We start from the raw sequence: 16,493 nt of genomic DNA, 5'->3' as shown, positions 1-16,493 counted from the left end.
TTTACATGCATGAGATATCTAGTTTTATCCTGTTTTAAATGTTGTAACGGGCCAGTCAGTGGTGGCCCATGCCTTTAATCCTAGCACTCGGGAGGCAGAAGCAGGGGGATCTGTGATTTTGAGGCCAGCCTGGTCTACAAAGCTACACAAAACACAGAAAACCTGTCTCGAAAAACCAAAACCAACCAACCAAATAAATAAATAGTTGTAACAGAAAAAAAAAGTTTTTGGCAGGCGGAATCCAGAAACTGGTGGGTGAAGGACAGGCCTGTGCACGTCCCTTTAAAGAGAGGTGTCCATTAGGGAAAATGGGGGAAAGGACAAGACAGAGGCATGTTCTATCGGAAAAGGGATTGGAAGAACTACGGTTATACCTCAGAAACTCCTTGTTGAGAGTTTGTGGAAGGTGAGTGCTGTGTCCTGGGCAAGTGCATCCTCTCCGGTGATTCCCCTAGGAGAGACGAGGAGGCGACTCCAGCCTGTGCTCCCGAAGCTCGGCGGCAGAGGGCGCTGTAGCCACGCCCTTCCTGCGCCTTCGGGGCGGGGCGTGCTCCGGGCCGGGGGCGGGGCCGCGCGCTCACGTGACCCTAGCTCATGGCGGCGGCGGCGGCAGCGGCAGCGGTAGCGCCGGCGGCTTTCGGCGGCTGGAGCCGGATCCTGTAGCCGGGGTGTGGGCCCGCGTCAGTCCGTCCCTCCTTCGGCCCCCTCTTCGTCTTCCGGAGTGTGGCTGGCGGAGCCGCGATGGCGGAGCGAGGCCTGGAGCCGTCGCCGGCCGCGGTGGCCGCGCTGCCCCCCGAGGTGCGGGCGCAGCTGGCTGAGCTGGAGCTGGAGCTGTCGGAGGGTAGGCGCGCGGCGGGCCGGGCGGGCCGGGCGAGCGGGCGGCGGCCTGCGGGGAGGCAGGGCCGGCGGTGCTCGCCGCTCCCCACCCGCGAAGCGTGGCTGAGCTTTCATTGTTGTCCCTGGGGGGCCCCCGCAGGACTTGGGGACGGGTCAGCTGGAGACAAAGCTGCGCCCTCCGCCTGACACCTTGCCCCTCTGCCCTGCCTTTCTCCTGAAGGGCCGCACGCCTGCACCCTCTCTCCTGCTTCAGAGAGAGACACTGGGGAACGCCGCAGCTGCATTTCTTCCTGCTCCTCTAACAATGCGAGGTGCCTCACCAGTGACAGGCGTGAGAAAGGAGCGGGGAGGCCATTGAGGGTCCGAGGTTGGAGGTTGGAGGCAGTGGCGCTAACCCAGTGAGACGCTCGAGGCTGCGCTCTTAGACCACCTCTGTCATGGGGGGGCAGCAGGGCTTTTTCTTGGCACCTGTATTCAGGCTGGGTTTCCGCATCTGATCACCTCTTGGAGTCTTTGAAGAGGTGACTACCGGTTACGTGCAAATCCTGCCCAGCACCCTTCCCTTTGACAATGGATTGCTACAGGGAGGGTTGGGTTTATTTAGATAATTTAAAACATGGACTAAATCTAGGCACTGTTACTAGAAAAGTCCCCTCGACAACAATGAGAAGCACAGTGCTGGCCGTGGGCATGTGATCAGGCGAATGTGCTGTGGCGATCAGCTCAGCTCTCTGTAAAGTTCCTGTTTTTATCTCAGGCGGCCTCTGAACAAAAGCTGCATTTTCTCCGCGCTGGGTGTCAGTACTTTGCTGATGTCCCAGAGTTTCATATTGTCGAATTCCTTGGCAAAGGTCTTCACCAGTATATTTCAAGTGCATTAAAAACTGTTGATTGGGGTGAAAAAAAAATGTGACCAAGTTCCCAGAAGAGTTCCAGTTTTGACTTTTCTTATCATGGCATTGCAGGGTTTTCCCCTTTAAAAATCACAGTGAAAAACCAGGAGTGAATTTGAGTGTTACAAATCTTAAGCAGTTGAAGGAAATAATTAATTTTAATGACACTTTAAGGCTTTCCCAATGTATAGGGTGGTGCTGTTTTCACCTGCAGGTAATTACCAACATATTATTTTTCAATTAATCAGTTGGGAAGTGTTTAGGAAGATAGGAATCCTTTGGGCTGGTTGCCCAGTGATACCTTTGGTTAAAATATTCTCCAGGTTAAAAAAAATCAGTTGAAGTAGTTCGTTAAACTATGTTTCCCCCTAAGGTTTTCTTTTTCCTTGTCCTTTTGTGAAATGTTGTCATTAAGTCTGAAGAATTCCATTCAAATCTTTTAAAACATTTATTTATTTTTTAGTAACGAATCAGCTATGGCTTTCATTAGCCAGAAAGGGAGATTTGGCTGGATGTTTACATGGGGGGAGATTAAAAATAGAATCTGAGGGCTTTCACCAGGAAAGGGAAGTCCTGGGCGCTCCTCTTGGTGTGGATCTGCCCCACATGATTGTTGTTTACAGCTCTGGGTGTTTCTAGACATCTTTAGAAAGAACTGTTTCTAGGATCCGCTACTGATTAGCTTGCCCTACTCTCTGAGAAAGGTGTGAAAGTCTTAGAAACTGGGACTTGTCAGACTTTAAACATTTCAAGGTCAAGTTAATGATTTATTTTCCCACGAAGGATGTTTTAATTGGCGCATGACTTAGTTTAAATTTATTTCTTAAGGATTTGTACTGCCTTAGCCTGCATTTTATTCTCTTGTGCTCTAGAAGGAAATAACAGTTGAGAAACCTTGATCCTGCAATGTCAGCGTATTGGCCATCTGTCTGTCTTGCTTTAAGTACACAGATGGTTGGTGCTTTTCGGAGTTCAAGTGAAGTTAAAATAAACCAGGGGCCCCCAAATCTATGGTGGTGTTTGTGATATCTGCAACATATTTTGAACTAGCCTTTAAAAAACAAAAACAAAAACATTTTCTCTATAATTACTGTTCCGACAAAAAACAAAACAAAACAGCTTTAAAAAAATTTTTTTAGGCCTCTGTCTGTGTTTGTCACGACTTGGTGCATTCAGTCTTTCCCTGCTGTTTTTCTTAGGTTCAGGCTGGTCCTAAAGATAGGGAGAGTCTGAGCAAACTACTGGTAGAGAATTTTCTTTGTGTGCATGTGTTCTGCTGCAGGCTTTGGTCATAGATCAGCTGCTCTGCTGAGATGCAGGTCGGCCTCCTTTGGGCTGTTTGCCGCAGAGTGTGTTGCAGAACCTGTGTGATGGGTCAGCTACTCCCGGCCGCTTACCATGGATGGCTCATGAGCTCATTTAGAAACTGAATTTTGTAGATGCGTTGGATAGAAATCTTAACATAGTCCCCGTTTTGATCTATTTGTGTCACCTATTGACAGTAAGCTCTGTTGGACTTCACCCATATGGTGTAATGGGATTTGATAAGAATTGTTTGTTTAAATCTGTCTGATCGATTGTCTGTTGTGTAATACTTTTCTTAGGCTCTGTCATTTGAGTACCACTAACCTTGATGTGGTAAAACAGGCAGATTTGATCCCCCTTCCTGTTTTGGTTTAACAGAATGGAAAATTTGGACTCAGAAAGATTATTTTGTTTGAAGCCACATATCTAAGTGGGGCCATTATCTCAAGCTGTGATGTAGTTGTGGGGTCTGAACGATTTAGATGTCTGAGTTGTGATTGCACAATAGTTTCCCCCCCCTCTAAGAAAACACTGCATTTGTTTATGCCACAGTTCTGAAAGCTTTGTTGGTTCTCTAATTCATGATTTCTGTGTGCTGCCCAGCTGCTGTATCCTGTGCCTTCTCTGTAGAGAATACAGAGGTGAGCAGGATGCTGTGCCAGCATTCAAAGAACTCTAAGTCTGCTAGAGGACATCTCTTAAAAATGTCAACAAAGCGTCACAGGAGACTGTGTAGAGCCATGTGCAGGGCCTGCCTTCTAAGAAGGAGAAAGCTTTCCTATTGTGAAAAGCAGCAGAGAATTGTAAATGCAAGGTGGTGTGTTTGGTAGTGAAGCCTGTGATTTGGCTGGTGCACGCATTGAGGGGAGAAGGGTGTTAGACCAGTGCTGGTGCTGCAGGTTGGAGGGTGAGCAAGTCTTTCCGTGTCTGAGAACAGCCCAGAGACTGTAAAGGTATTTGAGATAAAACAACACTTACCGGAAGGGAGCCTCCCTTTTCTTGTTTGAACACTTCTCTGGGCATGAGCAGGATCCCAGCCTCTGTCCCTGCATGTTTCATTCCCTATCTCCGAGTCCACCTTGAGGGAGGAGACAATAGAGGGCACCTTCTTAGGGCTTGTAGGAGAGTTGAAAAGGAAAGGGAGATGATGGGCAGATTGTATTTTAATTTCAGAAATGGACAGGTTGACTTTTGCCAGCCGAAAATTCGTAAATTCTTTCTGTTTACCTGTAATGGGGATCCTGGTCACTTCCCTTGAGATATGTCACTTTTCATGGTGTTGCACCCCTCCCCTCCCCCCGCAGAGCTATAGCTAAGCCACTGAAATATCTGATGCTAAGAGTTTTCAAATCTGGAATATAGATTGTTACTTTTATATTGCTGCATGCTAAGCAGGCATTCTACCACTGATTTCTACTCTCACTCAGTCCTATAGACTTTTATTAAATTTCATTAATTATTAATTACACACTATATATGCACATGAGCTTGTGTGCATGTGTGTGTGTGTGCACGCGTGCGCACCTGAGTGTGCATATGTGTCATGGTGCATGAATGGAAGTGAGGAGAACTGTGGAATCAGCTTTCTCTCTCCCACTGTACAGGTCCTGAATGCTGAATTGAGGTTCTTAGTCTTGTTGGCTGGTTGCCTTAGTGCCATTGGGCCAGCTGGAGTTTCATATTTTAAAAATGTATTTTTTAGGCTGGGTGGTGGTGGCGCATGCCTTTAATCCCAGCACTGGGGAGGCAGAGGCAGGCGGATCTCTGTGAGTTTGAGACCAGCCTGGTCTACAAGAACGAGTCCCTGGACAGCCTCCAAAGCTACAGAGAAACCCTGTCTGGAAAAACCAAAAAAAAAAAAAAAAGTATTTTTTTTTAATTGGAGCATTAGGGATTGAGTCAGGGCTTCACACATGCTAGCTGAGCCCTCCACCATTGTACCCTGTCACCATCACTCAGCTCTGTAGATTTTACTTGTTTTCTTTTCTTTTTGGAAAGAGAGTCTAGGCTGGCTCAGAAGCTACACACCTAGCCCCCATAGATTGATTTATTTGTTTTTGAGATAGGGTCTCTATGTTGCTGTGGCTGTTGTGGAACTTACTATATAGTCCAGGCTGGCCTCGAACTCATAGAACTCTTCTTGCCTCTGTCTCCCCAGTCCTGGGATTAAAGGTGTGTGCCACCACACCTGAATTGTTTGTTTATTTAAATCATTTAAAAGAATTTCCCCAATGTTTGTGCCATCATTTCTACAGTTTTCCATTGTTCTCTCATGCCAAAATATGGGCTAATGCCCCCTTCTTTCCTGTAGTTGCTTGTAACTCTTTAGTACTAGTTTACATTTCCAGTTGATGGGGAAGTCCTTCTGTGTATATGCTTGTCTTATTGGTTGATAAATAAAGCACTGTTGGCCAATAGGGAAGCAAGATAGGTGGGACTAGGAGAGGTGGAGAATTCTGGGAAACGCAGGCACAGTCAGTCACCATGTAAGGAGTAAGGAGAGGAGTAAGAGGTCCCGATCCTTTCTCTGGTAAGAGAAGACCACGGGGAAATACTCAGATTAGCAGTTATGGGCTAATAATTAAGTCAGAGCTAGACAACAAGAAACCATAGCAAACTGCCAACAGCTTCATAATTAACACAGTATCCTGCGTGTTCATTTGGGACTGATGCGGCTCTGGGACCAGGCTGGCGGGAAGAATGCTCATTACAGTTAGGCACATGCTTTTTGATCAAATCGCTTTTCATTTTATATAAACTACAGAAACCATTTATATTTTCTTTTAAAAAATATTTATCCATTTATTCTTTTGTTGTTGTTTTTTGTTTGTTTTTGAGACAGGGTCTCACTGTGTACACCAGGCTGGCCTTGAACTCACAGAACTCTGACTAACTCTGTCTTCTAAGTGCTGGGACTAAATGCTGTGGCACTATGCCTGACTTTTCCTCCTCCTCTTTCTCTTCCTTCTCTAAAAAAAATATGTATGAATTTTTGTCCACAGCATGTCTGCGCACCACGCTAGGTGGCTGGTGTCCAGAGGGTATGAAGTACAGACAGCTGTGAGCTGCCATATGGGTGCTGAGACTTGAACCTAAGTCCTTTGGAAGAGTAGCCAGTGCTCTTAACTGCTGAGCCATTTCTTCAACTTCTATATTTTCTTTCAAATAAACCCAGATCTCTAATTTTGAGACAGAGAGGGTCTTAGTGGGTAGCACAGGCTGGGCCTGGAACTCTCCATCTTCTTGCTTCATCCTCTCCCAAGTGCTGGAATTACAAGCATGCATCACCACATGTGGCTAGTTTCTTTTCTTTTTTTCTTACACACACACACACACACACACACACACACACACACACACACACACACACACTCTCTTTATGTGCATAAGTGTTTTGCCTATATGTATGTATGTACACCATGTGTGTGCAGTACCCTTGGAGACAGGAAGAGGGCATTGGATCCCCTTCAAGTACTGACTCGTGATCTGCCATGTGGGTGCTGGTATTGAACCCAGGTCTTCTTTAAGAACAGCCAGAGTTTTTAACTGCTGACCCATCTTTCCAGCCCCTTATTTTTTAAAATTATTTTATTTTTTGTCTTCTATTATTATTATTATAATTAATTTTTGAGACAGGGCCTGGAATTTGCTATGCAGACCAAGCTGATCTTGAACTTGTACAGATCTGCCTCTTTTCTGAGTGCTGGGATTAGAGGCATGTACCACCACACCTGGCTTATTTTTGTTTAATTTTGTGTATGTGTGTTCACACATGACATGAGTACAGGTGTCCTTCGAGGCCAGAAGAGGTTATTGGATCCTCTGTAGCTGGAGTTACAGGTGGTTGTTAGTAAGTGATGTGGGTACCGGGAACCAAACTTTTTTTTACAAGAGTAGTAGTATGTGCCCTTAAGCCCTGAGCTGTCTCTCCAGCCTTTTGCCTTCTTTCTTTCTCTCTTTCTCTCTCTCTCTCTCTCTCTCTCTCTCTCTCTCTCTCTCTCTCTCTCTCTCTCTCTCTCTCTCTTTCTTTCTTCCTTTCTTCCTTCCTTCCTTTCTTTTTTTTTGGTTTTTTGAGACAGGGTTTCTCTGTATTGTTTTGGAGGCTGTCTTGGAATTCGCTCTGTAGAGTGGGCTGGCCTCGAACTCACAGAGATCTGCCTGCCTCTGCCTCCCGCGTGCTGGGATTAAAGGTGTGTGCCACCAACGCCTGGCTTTGTTTCTTTCTTTATATGGTTATAGGAGTGCAATGAATTTTTGCTTGATTCAATTTGATTTGAATGGAAAAATATCAAGTCTGTGTCTTGAGGACTTGATCTTGGCATGAGATAGGGTTATATAGTCATTTGAGAAACATGTGTTGATGTCTGGTAGGTATCTTGGTCCAAGTCCTGGCCTTATTCCTTAGCAAGCTGTGTGACCTTGAACAAACCACCTAATTCCCCTCTTTTGGTTTCTACTATCTGTACAAAAAGACTGAATCCCTCATTAGAGTTGTAAGGAAGTTTTATATGAGATGGGTATAATATGGCATTTACATGTGCTAGCCTTTATTTGCCCTGATGGTGAATAGATTCACAGTGACTTGGTTGTCTCTGATATCTTGTACTAGTGAACAGAATAGGATCCTTTGTGAAGTGATGAATAGAATCAGTTTGTGGAGATTTTTTTTTCCAGTGGGACTTTGCTCTACCATGAGTTACTCTGTTGACAGCCCAGATCCTTGTTCTAACACCCGTTGGTTCCCACGACTGGCTGATTGGAGCAGAAGAGCTGTTGGTTTGTTTCATGTGGACAGCTGTCATGTGCATGATATGCGCTTCCCTGAACCTGCAGGGTCAGGTGCATGGCTTGAGCACGAGTGTGGTTTCCGAGCCTCAGGCTTCTTTAGCCATGGAAGGCCACTGTAGGTGCTTCAGCCCTCCAGCAGGCTGAGCCTAAGCTCTCCATTTGTGCCCAGTGAGCACCTTCTTTTGCTTCCTCCTCCAGTTATTTTCTGCCACTTTCTCCTTTGAGTTGACGTGCAGCCAGCCTTGTTGAACTCTGTAGTACAGGCCCTGCTGGCCTTCCCTCTGGGATGACCTTTGGTCTTTTCTGAAGCCAGAGCTTTCATTTGAAGCCTTTGCTAAGTCCACGGTTCTGACGGTCATTGTCTTTGCATTGGAAGTTTTCTAAAGAAACAGACAAGCGTGCATGTTGCTTACCTTGGGGTCAGTGCTAATGCTTCTGAACACAGCTGTAGCTATTTTATTGTTGACTCCTGTGTCTATGATACATGAAGTGCTGTGTGGTGTGGATGAGTTTCTGTGAACAGGATTTTTTTTTTAAAGACAGGGTCTCACTATGTAGCCGTGGCTGTCCTGAAATTCGACATTGTCAGGCTGGCCTCAAACTCAGGATCCACCAGCTTCTGCCTCCTGAGTGTGGACTTGTTTTTCATGTGATGCCTGCATGTATGGATGTGCACCATGGAGGCCAGAAGAGGGTTTTCGGTCCCCTGGAACTGGAGTTAGGATGATTGTGAGCCATCATGTCGGTGCTGGGAATTGAACACAGGTCCTCTGCAAGAGCAGACAGTGCTCTTAACTCCTGAGCCATTTCTCCAGTTCTTGCTGTTAGTTCCTTTCCCTCATTTCCCAGAAGAACAGCTACTCCCTCCCTGTTCTCAAGTGCCCACCTCTACTGTGTTCTCAATCCTACCCACCCATCGGTCCTCCTTCATGGGATCTTGGGACCTGTCTTTAGTATCTCTTCATTCCTAATCTTTTTACCTTTTTCTTTTTTTGCTCAGCTTCTCATGTAACTTCTTGACTCTCGGCCCTTCTCTTCACATTTACAGTTGTTCAGTTATTTTATGGGGAGGATGGGAGAAAACACAATAAACCCTCCCCAGATTTTTGCATGAGGGTCTGCTTGCTGTCACATGCCAACATTCTCCTGTGTCTAGAACAGAGGGGATACCAACTGTGCCTCCTATTTTTGCCTTTGCTCACTGCTCAGTCTGCTGTGTCTGCCTCATCAAGCCAGTGAAACAGCTGTTTCCATGGCTACTAGTCAGTCTGGTTCAGACTGAGTACCTCTGGATCTCTGTAGCACTGGACACAGCTCTTTGCTGCTGTTTTTACCTTTTTGAGACAGTTCTCTGTAACCTAGGTGGCTTTGAACCTGTAGTTGTCTTTTTGCCTTGGCCTCCTGAATGCTGGGATTACAAGTGCGAATAGCATACCTGGCTGTGTGGATCATTATCTCAATGACATTTTCTCTTTTCTTAACTTGATGACATGTTTTCCTTCTGGTTCCCAGGCTGTTCTCATCCTTGGTCCTGCTTTTTACTCTATCTTCCTTCTGATGCAGGTGTCTTTAGTGAACTTGTTATTATTTGTCATCTTACTTATATATATACACTAACAGAGCAGTCTCACCCATGCCCAGGGCTTCACCTGTCAGTGGTCCTCAGTTGACTCCCAGCCTTGAGGTCCTCTGCTGTAAGCACACCACTGGTTCTAGACACCGTGTGTTTAGTAAATCCAAAGCTTCTTCCTGTCCTAACTCCCCCTCTGCATCTACTTCCTCTTTTCAAAGATGTTATTATTTCAGAATACCTACTTCCTGTCTGTGATGGTTAATCTCCACTGTAAACTTGTGTCTTAGTGAGGGTTTCTATTGCTGTGAAGAGACACCACGGCTACTCTTCTAAAGGAACACGCTTAATTGAGGTGGCAGTTTACAGTTTCAGAGGGTCAATCCATTATCATCATGGTGGGGAGCATTGAGGCATGCGGGCAGAGATGGGTGCTGGAGAAGTAGCTGAGAGTCCTACATCTTGCAGGCAACAAGAAGTTGTCCGAACTGGGAGGTGGTGGTGCACGAATTTAATCCCAACACTGGGGAGGCAGAGGCAGGTGGATCTCTGTGAGTTCGAGGCCAGTCTGGTCTACAGAGCTAGTTCCAGGACAGGCTCCAAGACTACACAGAGAAACTCTGTCTCGAAAACATAAAAACAAAATAAAACAAGTCAAGAGAGTGTCAGTCACACTGAGGGAAGCTAAGCAAAAGAGACCTCAAAGCCTGTCCCCATGGTGACACATGTTCTCCAACAAGGTCACACCTATTTATTTCAACAAGGCTATACCTCCTAGTAGTGCTAATCCCTATGCATTTATGGGGCCTGTTACATTCAAACTACCACAACTTGACTGGACACAGAAAATCAGTGAATTAATGAGACGGACTGTTGGTTGGTTGTATCTTCAAAGGCATTTCCAGAGAGCATTACTGAGGGCAAAGTAGGAAGATAGCTTTCAGTGTGGGTAGCACATCTCACAGGCTGGGGTCCTGGACTGGATAAAAATGGAGGAAAGAGAGAAAACAAGCACATCCAAGTTCACACATCTCTTTCTTTGCTGTCCAGTCTGCTGAGATGTGAACAAAAGGTTGTCTGCTGCCACATGCCTTCCGTGTCATGATGGACTGTGAACCAAATAAATCCTTCTCTTAAGTTGCTCCTATCAGGTATTTTGTCATAGCAACGAGACAGTAGCTGATGCATCTCTAAGATCATTCTCACTGCTATAACAGAATTCTATAGACTGGATAATAGGTGTATAATAGAAATTGATTGCCATTCCCAACTCAAGAAGCCAGAGCTCAACACGTTCATTCTTGTGAGGGCTGCGTTCTATGTCAGAGATGCTACCTTCTGAAACCTGTGTGTAAGAGTGGGCATTACTCCTGTTCGTGAGTGCTCCGTTCTCATGACCCAATGAAAGCCCTGCCTCCTACAGTGGTTAGTTTAAAGCTGGGCTTCCAACAAATCTGAGCTCTGTTGGTTCTTCTGTCTGTCAATTCCCTGATGCATTCTACTGGTAGTCTCTTCTCCCAGTCCACCCTTCTCTATCCTGTTGTGATTATTTTGAAACAAACCAAATATCGTTGTTTTCTTTCTTCAAATAGTCTTATTGGCTTCTCCCATGTGCAGGATAAAATCCAAGCGTCATCTGTGTGTACTAAGTCTGCCTTCCTTTCCTCATTTCCTGCTCCTTCTGTATTCTCTCTACTCTCCAGCCACGATGGGTGGCTCTGTTTTCTCACTTGAAGGCCTTGGTTCATACATTCTTTAGACATCCCTTCTGGCCCACCCTTCTGCTTCTCTTACAGGTTAACTTCTGCTCCACTCAATCCTATGAGCAGCTGCCCTATCCTCAGTTCCCTAGTTTAGAGCTCTGTATGGGTGTAATCACTTCAGAGTGCTCAGCCTGTACCAGGCCCCCTGTGCTTGCACTTTATAAACCTTCAGCAACTGGTGAGTAGCTCCCGTCACGACTGGTGAGTAACCTCCTGATGATGGGGTGGAACTGAGCTAACAAAAGCACTGGTGAATGGAATGGGATGTGCTGTGTAGCCCATCCCTGTGGTCACACATCCACCATCTTTCACTTATCCTCTGGGAGTAAAGTAACAGTCTTTTTTTCCATTTGTTTATTTTATGTGTATGAGTGACTGCTTGTATGTATATTTGTGCATCACATGCATGCCCTGCCGACAGAGGTCAAAAGAGGGTCTCAGATCCTCTGGGACTGGAGTGAGAGATGGTTGCAATTGGTTATGAGCCACCAGGCAGGTGCTGGAAATTGAACCCAGGTCCTCTTGAAAAACAGCCAGTGTTCTTAACCATTGAGCCATCTCCCCAGTTCCTATTTTTACACATTTCTATTTATTTATTGTTTTTGAGATAGGGCCTGGGTTTGTAAGTTCTGGCTGGACAGAAACTTAGAGAGATCCACCTGTTTCTGCCTCCCAAGTGCTGGGATTATAGGTATGTGCTACTGTGCTGGTTGCAAATAGCATCTTTATTGCATAATAAACGCCATAAGCGCGTTGAGTACCAAAGGAAACACAGACACTTTAAGGTGGTTGGATGAAGGATATTGGTGTCCCTGTAGTATTATAGGAAATGGTGTCATTGGGGCTCAGTAGAAGTTTGGGTAGATGCCTAGCGGGGGAGGAGACTTGATTTGTGACTCAGAATTAGGATGATGTTTGTGAGTAGAGTTCAGTCTGTCCAGTGTGTCTGTGTATATGGGCAAGTCTGAAGGCATGACTGGGGTGGGGGCCGCCTTGTGGACCATGTATTCTCAGCAGGGTGCAGGTGGTCCTGACATCTTATTGGAGATGTGTTGATGGACTACAGATACTATATTCTATAGGATAGCAGGGTGCATCTCGGAATGTTGATCTAATTAAAGTTTGGTGGACTATATTACTATTTTTAATAAAGACTTGAAAACCTAAGATAAAGGGCTAGGGGGATGGCTCAGTAGTTTAGCCTCAAATATGAGGACTAGCATTTGTACCCTAGGCCTGCTAAATGCTAAATTCAGCCTCAGAAATCAAAGACAGGGATCCCTAGACCAAGCTGGCTAGTGAGTCTAGCCGTAGCGTCAGTGAGCTCTGGGTTTGATTGAGAGACCCTCCCTCATTGCATAGAGAAGGTGGAAGAGCCAACCAGCTGAGGATGGCTCCCAGCATCAAGTGTACCCGCATGCATGTGTAGCCCTACACAAGGGTGTCAAACACATGCAAACATGTGTACCTACACACACATGCACATTACACACACACAAGCTGGAAGAAAAGACAAGAAAATCTAAGATAAAATGAAACCCTAGTGTTTAAGGGTTAGAATGAGTGCAGCTTGCCAAGGTGGCTGGCCACTTCACGTGTGCTGTGTCAGTCAGTTCCATATCCCTTTCTTCTGAGGAAAGAATTAAAGACTGTCTTTGTGTTTCCCTGGAGAGGGGTAATTTTACGCTCCTATGTCACATGATAAAGGGCACCACTCACGTAGGATACAGTACACAGTGGCCCTTACTGGTGAAGACTGGGACCAGAGAGCAGCAGTGCAGAAGACTCACCAAGAGGCTGCTAAAGCCACTTCCTCTTCAGTGAGAGTAGGGAAGGTGGAGTGGAAACAGGTAATTAAGCAGACAGAATTGTTTTTGTTTTTTGAGATAGGGTTTCTCTGTATTGTTTTGGAGGCTGTCCTAAAACTCGCTCTATAGACCAGGCTGGCCTCAAACTCACAGAGATCCGCCTGCCTCTGCCTCCCAAGTGCTGGGATTAAAGGCGTGTGCCACCAACACCCGGCGAAGCAGACAGAATTGTTAACCATGGAAAAGCAGGAGGGCTGCAGATAGGAGATTTGGTGGAGGAATCTAGTGGACCACTAGGCTCTGAGGCTTCTTGAGAAAGAGCTGGCCTTCCTGGCTCTGTTCCTAACGTGGGGAAGGGGCCTAATTTGGGTAGAGGGGAGACTGAGTCAGACTCCCTGTGTGAGGCATACAGCTGAAGGTCTGTAGCAGTGGTGTCTCTGTGGGTATGGATGCTTCAGGAAGGCCTGGCCTTTCTGACCTGTAGGTGTGCTGAGTCCTCCTCAGGATGCCCTTCCATGATGGGTGTAATGGAGGTTATCCTAGGAGACCTTGTGGAGTAGGAAGAGTATAAAACAGAGCTCTGGGAAGCACCGACATTGGGAAGTGCAGAGAAGAAAAGAAAGTGGCCCGTGAGAGAAAGGGCAAAGCAGTAGGGGATTTCCTCCAGAGTCAGTTGCTGAGGCAGCTTGATTAAAGTGGACTCAGCAAGTGCAGGTGAAGGAGGCCATTAGTGGTGGCTTCTGCCTGAGCTTTGTTGTTGTTTGTTGTGTTTCTTTTCTGGGAGACAGAGGCTCACTATGTAGTCTTGGTTGACCCATTACTCCCTTTGTAATCTAAGCTGGCTCAAACTCAATGCAGTCTTCATGTTGGAATTACAGCTAGTTTTAGTGGCCCTGGGACCAGGGATTGTGTATGGGAGACTGAACCATGTTGGGTTCCTCTTGGTGAAGCATTCAAAGCTGAAAGAATAGAAATGGAGGCAGGTAGGGTCCAAGTCTGATTGTGAGGAGACAAAATAGTAGGTTGCTTGACCATGTGCCCGTGTCCATTAGAAAGAATGTTGCAGGACCCTTGTCCCAACCACCACAAGGACAGAAAGAACTTCTGGCACAGTAGGCACTGTCTGATGGCCAAACGGGAGAGACCTGAGCATGCCTACATCTGTGGTAGAGGAGGTTGGGGACTTGGAGAAGGAACATGGACCCCTTGACTCAGTGAAGTGGAGATTCCCCAGCACTGCTGAGTGACATTCCAGGTTGGAGTCGGGGAAAGAGGACAGGACAGGAAAAGGCAGATAGATAGAAGTGTAGAGGAGGAAGTTGAGAGGTCTCTCTTGATGGCCTTGTGAGTACTATGTCAACCAGAAATAAATTATAAAGAGCGAGTGTATGTATCATTTGGGAAAAGCTCTGTGAAGATCTGTCTGTCTGTCTGTCTGTCTGTCTGTCTATCTATCTATCTATCTATCTATCTATCTATCTATCTATCTATCTATCTATCTATCTATCTAAAGACATCAACAAGCAAAGCATCTCAAACCAGAAACAAGCCAACCCTTCTTAAGCGCCTGCACTCAGGAGGCTCACACAAGGTGATGCTCAGCAACGTAAAGGTAGCTGAGTTAAGGCCGTGCCAGACAGGATGAGTAAGAGTAGGTGAGACAAGAGTCTGTATGTAGTCTCAGACCTGCAGGTTGGGTGTGGCTGTGAGCTATAGAGGGGATCAGCACACCTGTGTGCATGCTGGCTCAGTCTGCCCCACAAGCAGCAGAGAACTGAGACCAGGGACCGTCCTTGGCTTCTTGGGAAGTTGGGGGGAGAGGGGCCAACAGAAACCTGAACTCCGAGGGAAGTCACTCGGCAGCTCCTTGGGTTCTCATCAGGTTCTTTGCTGTGATTGACTCATTCAACAGGAAATGACTTCCCAACTGTAGCAAACTGTTTTTCAGATAGTGTAGAAGTAATGGTAAGAGTCAGAAACAGGATGTGTGCTGTCACTGGGAGTCATAAGAGACATGACTGTGTCTGTCTATCAGGTTATCTACAATTGGGGAATGTTACACTGCTTACTTGTTTACAGTACTCTATTTCAGTATGCCAAGTGAAACATCTCAGGATCTTTCTGGAAGGGAAAAGAGTAGGAAGGACAGGTTTACAGTCTTTGAGACTCGGCTTGAAATGAAATAACCCAACCAAGTTGTTTGTTTTTCTTTTGCTGTCATTGAATTGACTGGTATTGGAGCCAGACTTCTGAGAAGTAAGCTCTATAAGGCAGGACAGCATGGCTGAGCCGAGGCTCTTCTCATCTGTTCAAACATGTTCCCTGTGAAGGAGAGGTTCCTCCAGAAAGGACAAGTCCTAAGGGTGACTTCCTGAAAGCAAGCTGCCGACTCTGCACTCTGATTCATTCTCTGTGAGGGAAGGCAGCTGTGCAATGTGGAGAGCACCTGCTACTTTTTGGAGATGGAGGGACATTTCCTTAAGACAGAAGTGAAATCAGAACTGACTAAGACAACAATTGGAACTTGGCATTGTCATATTTGTTTCAGTCCATAAGGGTGGTAGAAAACTGTCTCCACCTCCATAGAATTTAAGCTTTAGCTCTTAGTTAAGCGACAGCACAGTCGGCACTCATTTTGCAGAAGAAGAAACGACTTCATCAGCACTTTGAGGGAAACTTGGGCAACAAGTCATGTGATCACTTTGGCAGCAAAAAGCTGAGAACCTATTTCTCATTTTCACCGAAAACTAAGTTATAGCTAGATCCTTATTTTACTGAGATTTATAATATGTGTATATCTAAAAATTATCTTTCAATACTTTTGAATCTGGACTGGAGAGATGATGGCTCAGTGTGAGAGCACTGGTTGCTCTTCGGAGGACCCAGCTTTGATTCCCAGCACACACACAGGGTGGCTCACAACCACCTGTAACTCCATTCCCAGCACACACAGAGTAGGTCACAAACACCTAACCCCATTTCCAGCACACACAAGGTCCTTTACCACTGGACTACACTCCTGCTTTTATACTTTGGGCAGAATTGATGGTTTGATTGCTCCGAGGTCCTCCACCACCAAGCCATACTCCCACTTTTATACTTTCGGAAAAAATTGATGGTTTGATGTGTTAGGCGGTAACATTGAGGGGAAAACAGGCAGGAAAGATACCCAATAGCAGGTATGTAGAATGAAGGTTTTTTTTTTTTTCCATAGTGGAGGATAGTGGGTGAGATTATGTGAAGGGAGGAGGGTGATCATTAGGAGAGAAAATGGGAAGATTCCTGCCAAGATGAGTTTCTGGGACATGCAGGATGAAACAGGAGCCAGCCTCAAGACTTGTTTTTCCTTCTTGGGAATGACTTTTGAGGAAAGGACTCCTTGAGTTGCTGGGGTGGGTACAGAAGTATCACTCAAGTGTGGTGCTTTGGTGGAGAGAGATACTTAGATCCAAAGCTGTAGAGAAACTGGGAGAATGAGATGGGGAGCTGATTGCATTGTCAGTCCTGTGGCTGAGTAATAGTCTGGGAT

General features: G+C 45.9%; 1 protein-coding gene across 4 annotated transcripts in view; it reads left to right on the top strand.

Annotated features, from left to right (window-relative positions):
* The first annotated feature begins 594 nt into the window (after window positions 1-594).
* The window catches only part of Dip2b (disco interacting protein 2 homolog B), a 181,073-nt gene continuing 165,174 nt past the window's right edge, over window positions 595-16,493 (top strand). For 3 of the 4 annotated variants that reach the window (XM_040753816.1, XM_040753815.1, XM_040753814.1), the window contains exon 1: window positions 596-841. In XM_040753816.1, coding sequence (XP_040609750.1) covers window positions 742-841 — 100 coding nt within the window. In that variant the 5' untranslated portion in view covers window positions 596-741. Of the gene's footprint in view, window positions 842-16,493 lie in introns of all 4 variants that reach the window. The other variant, XM_040753817.1, reaches the window with a different exon arrangement.

The sequence above is a fragment of the Mesocricetus auratus genome, unplaced genomic scaffold (genome assembly GCF_017639785.1).
Source record: "Mesocricetus auratus isolate SY011 unplaced genomic scaffold, BCM_Maur_2.0 Super-Scaffold_100010, whole genome shotgun sequence".
Taxonomy (NCBI): domain Eukaryota; kingdom Metazoa; phylum Chordata; class Mammalia; order Rodentia; family Cricetidae; genus Mesocricetus; species Mesocricetus auratus.
The sequence above is the reverse complement of the archived record's forward strand: the minus strand, read 5'-3'. Positions and strand labels throughout refer to the sequence as shown.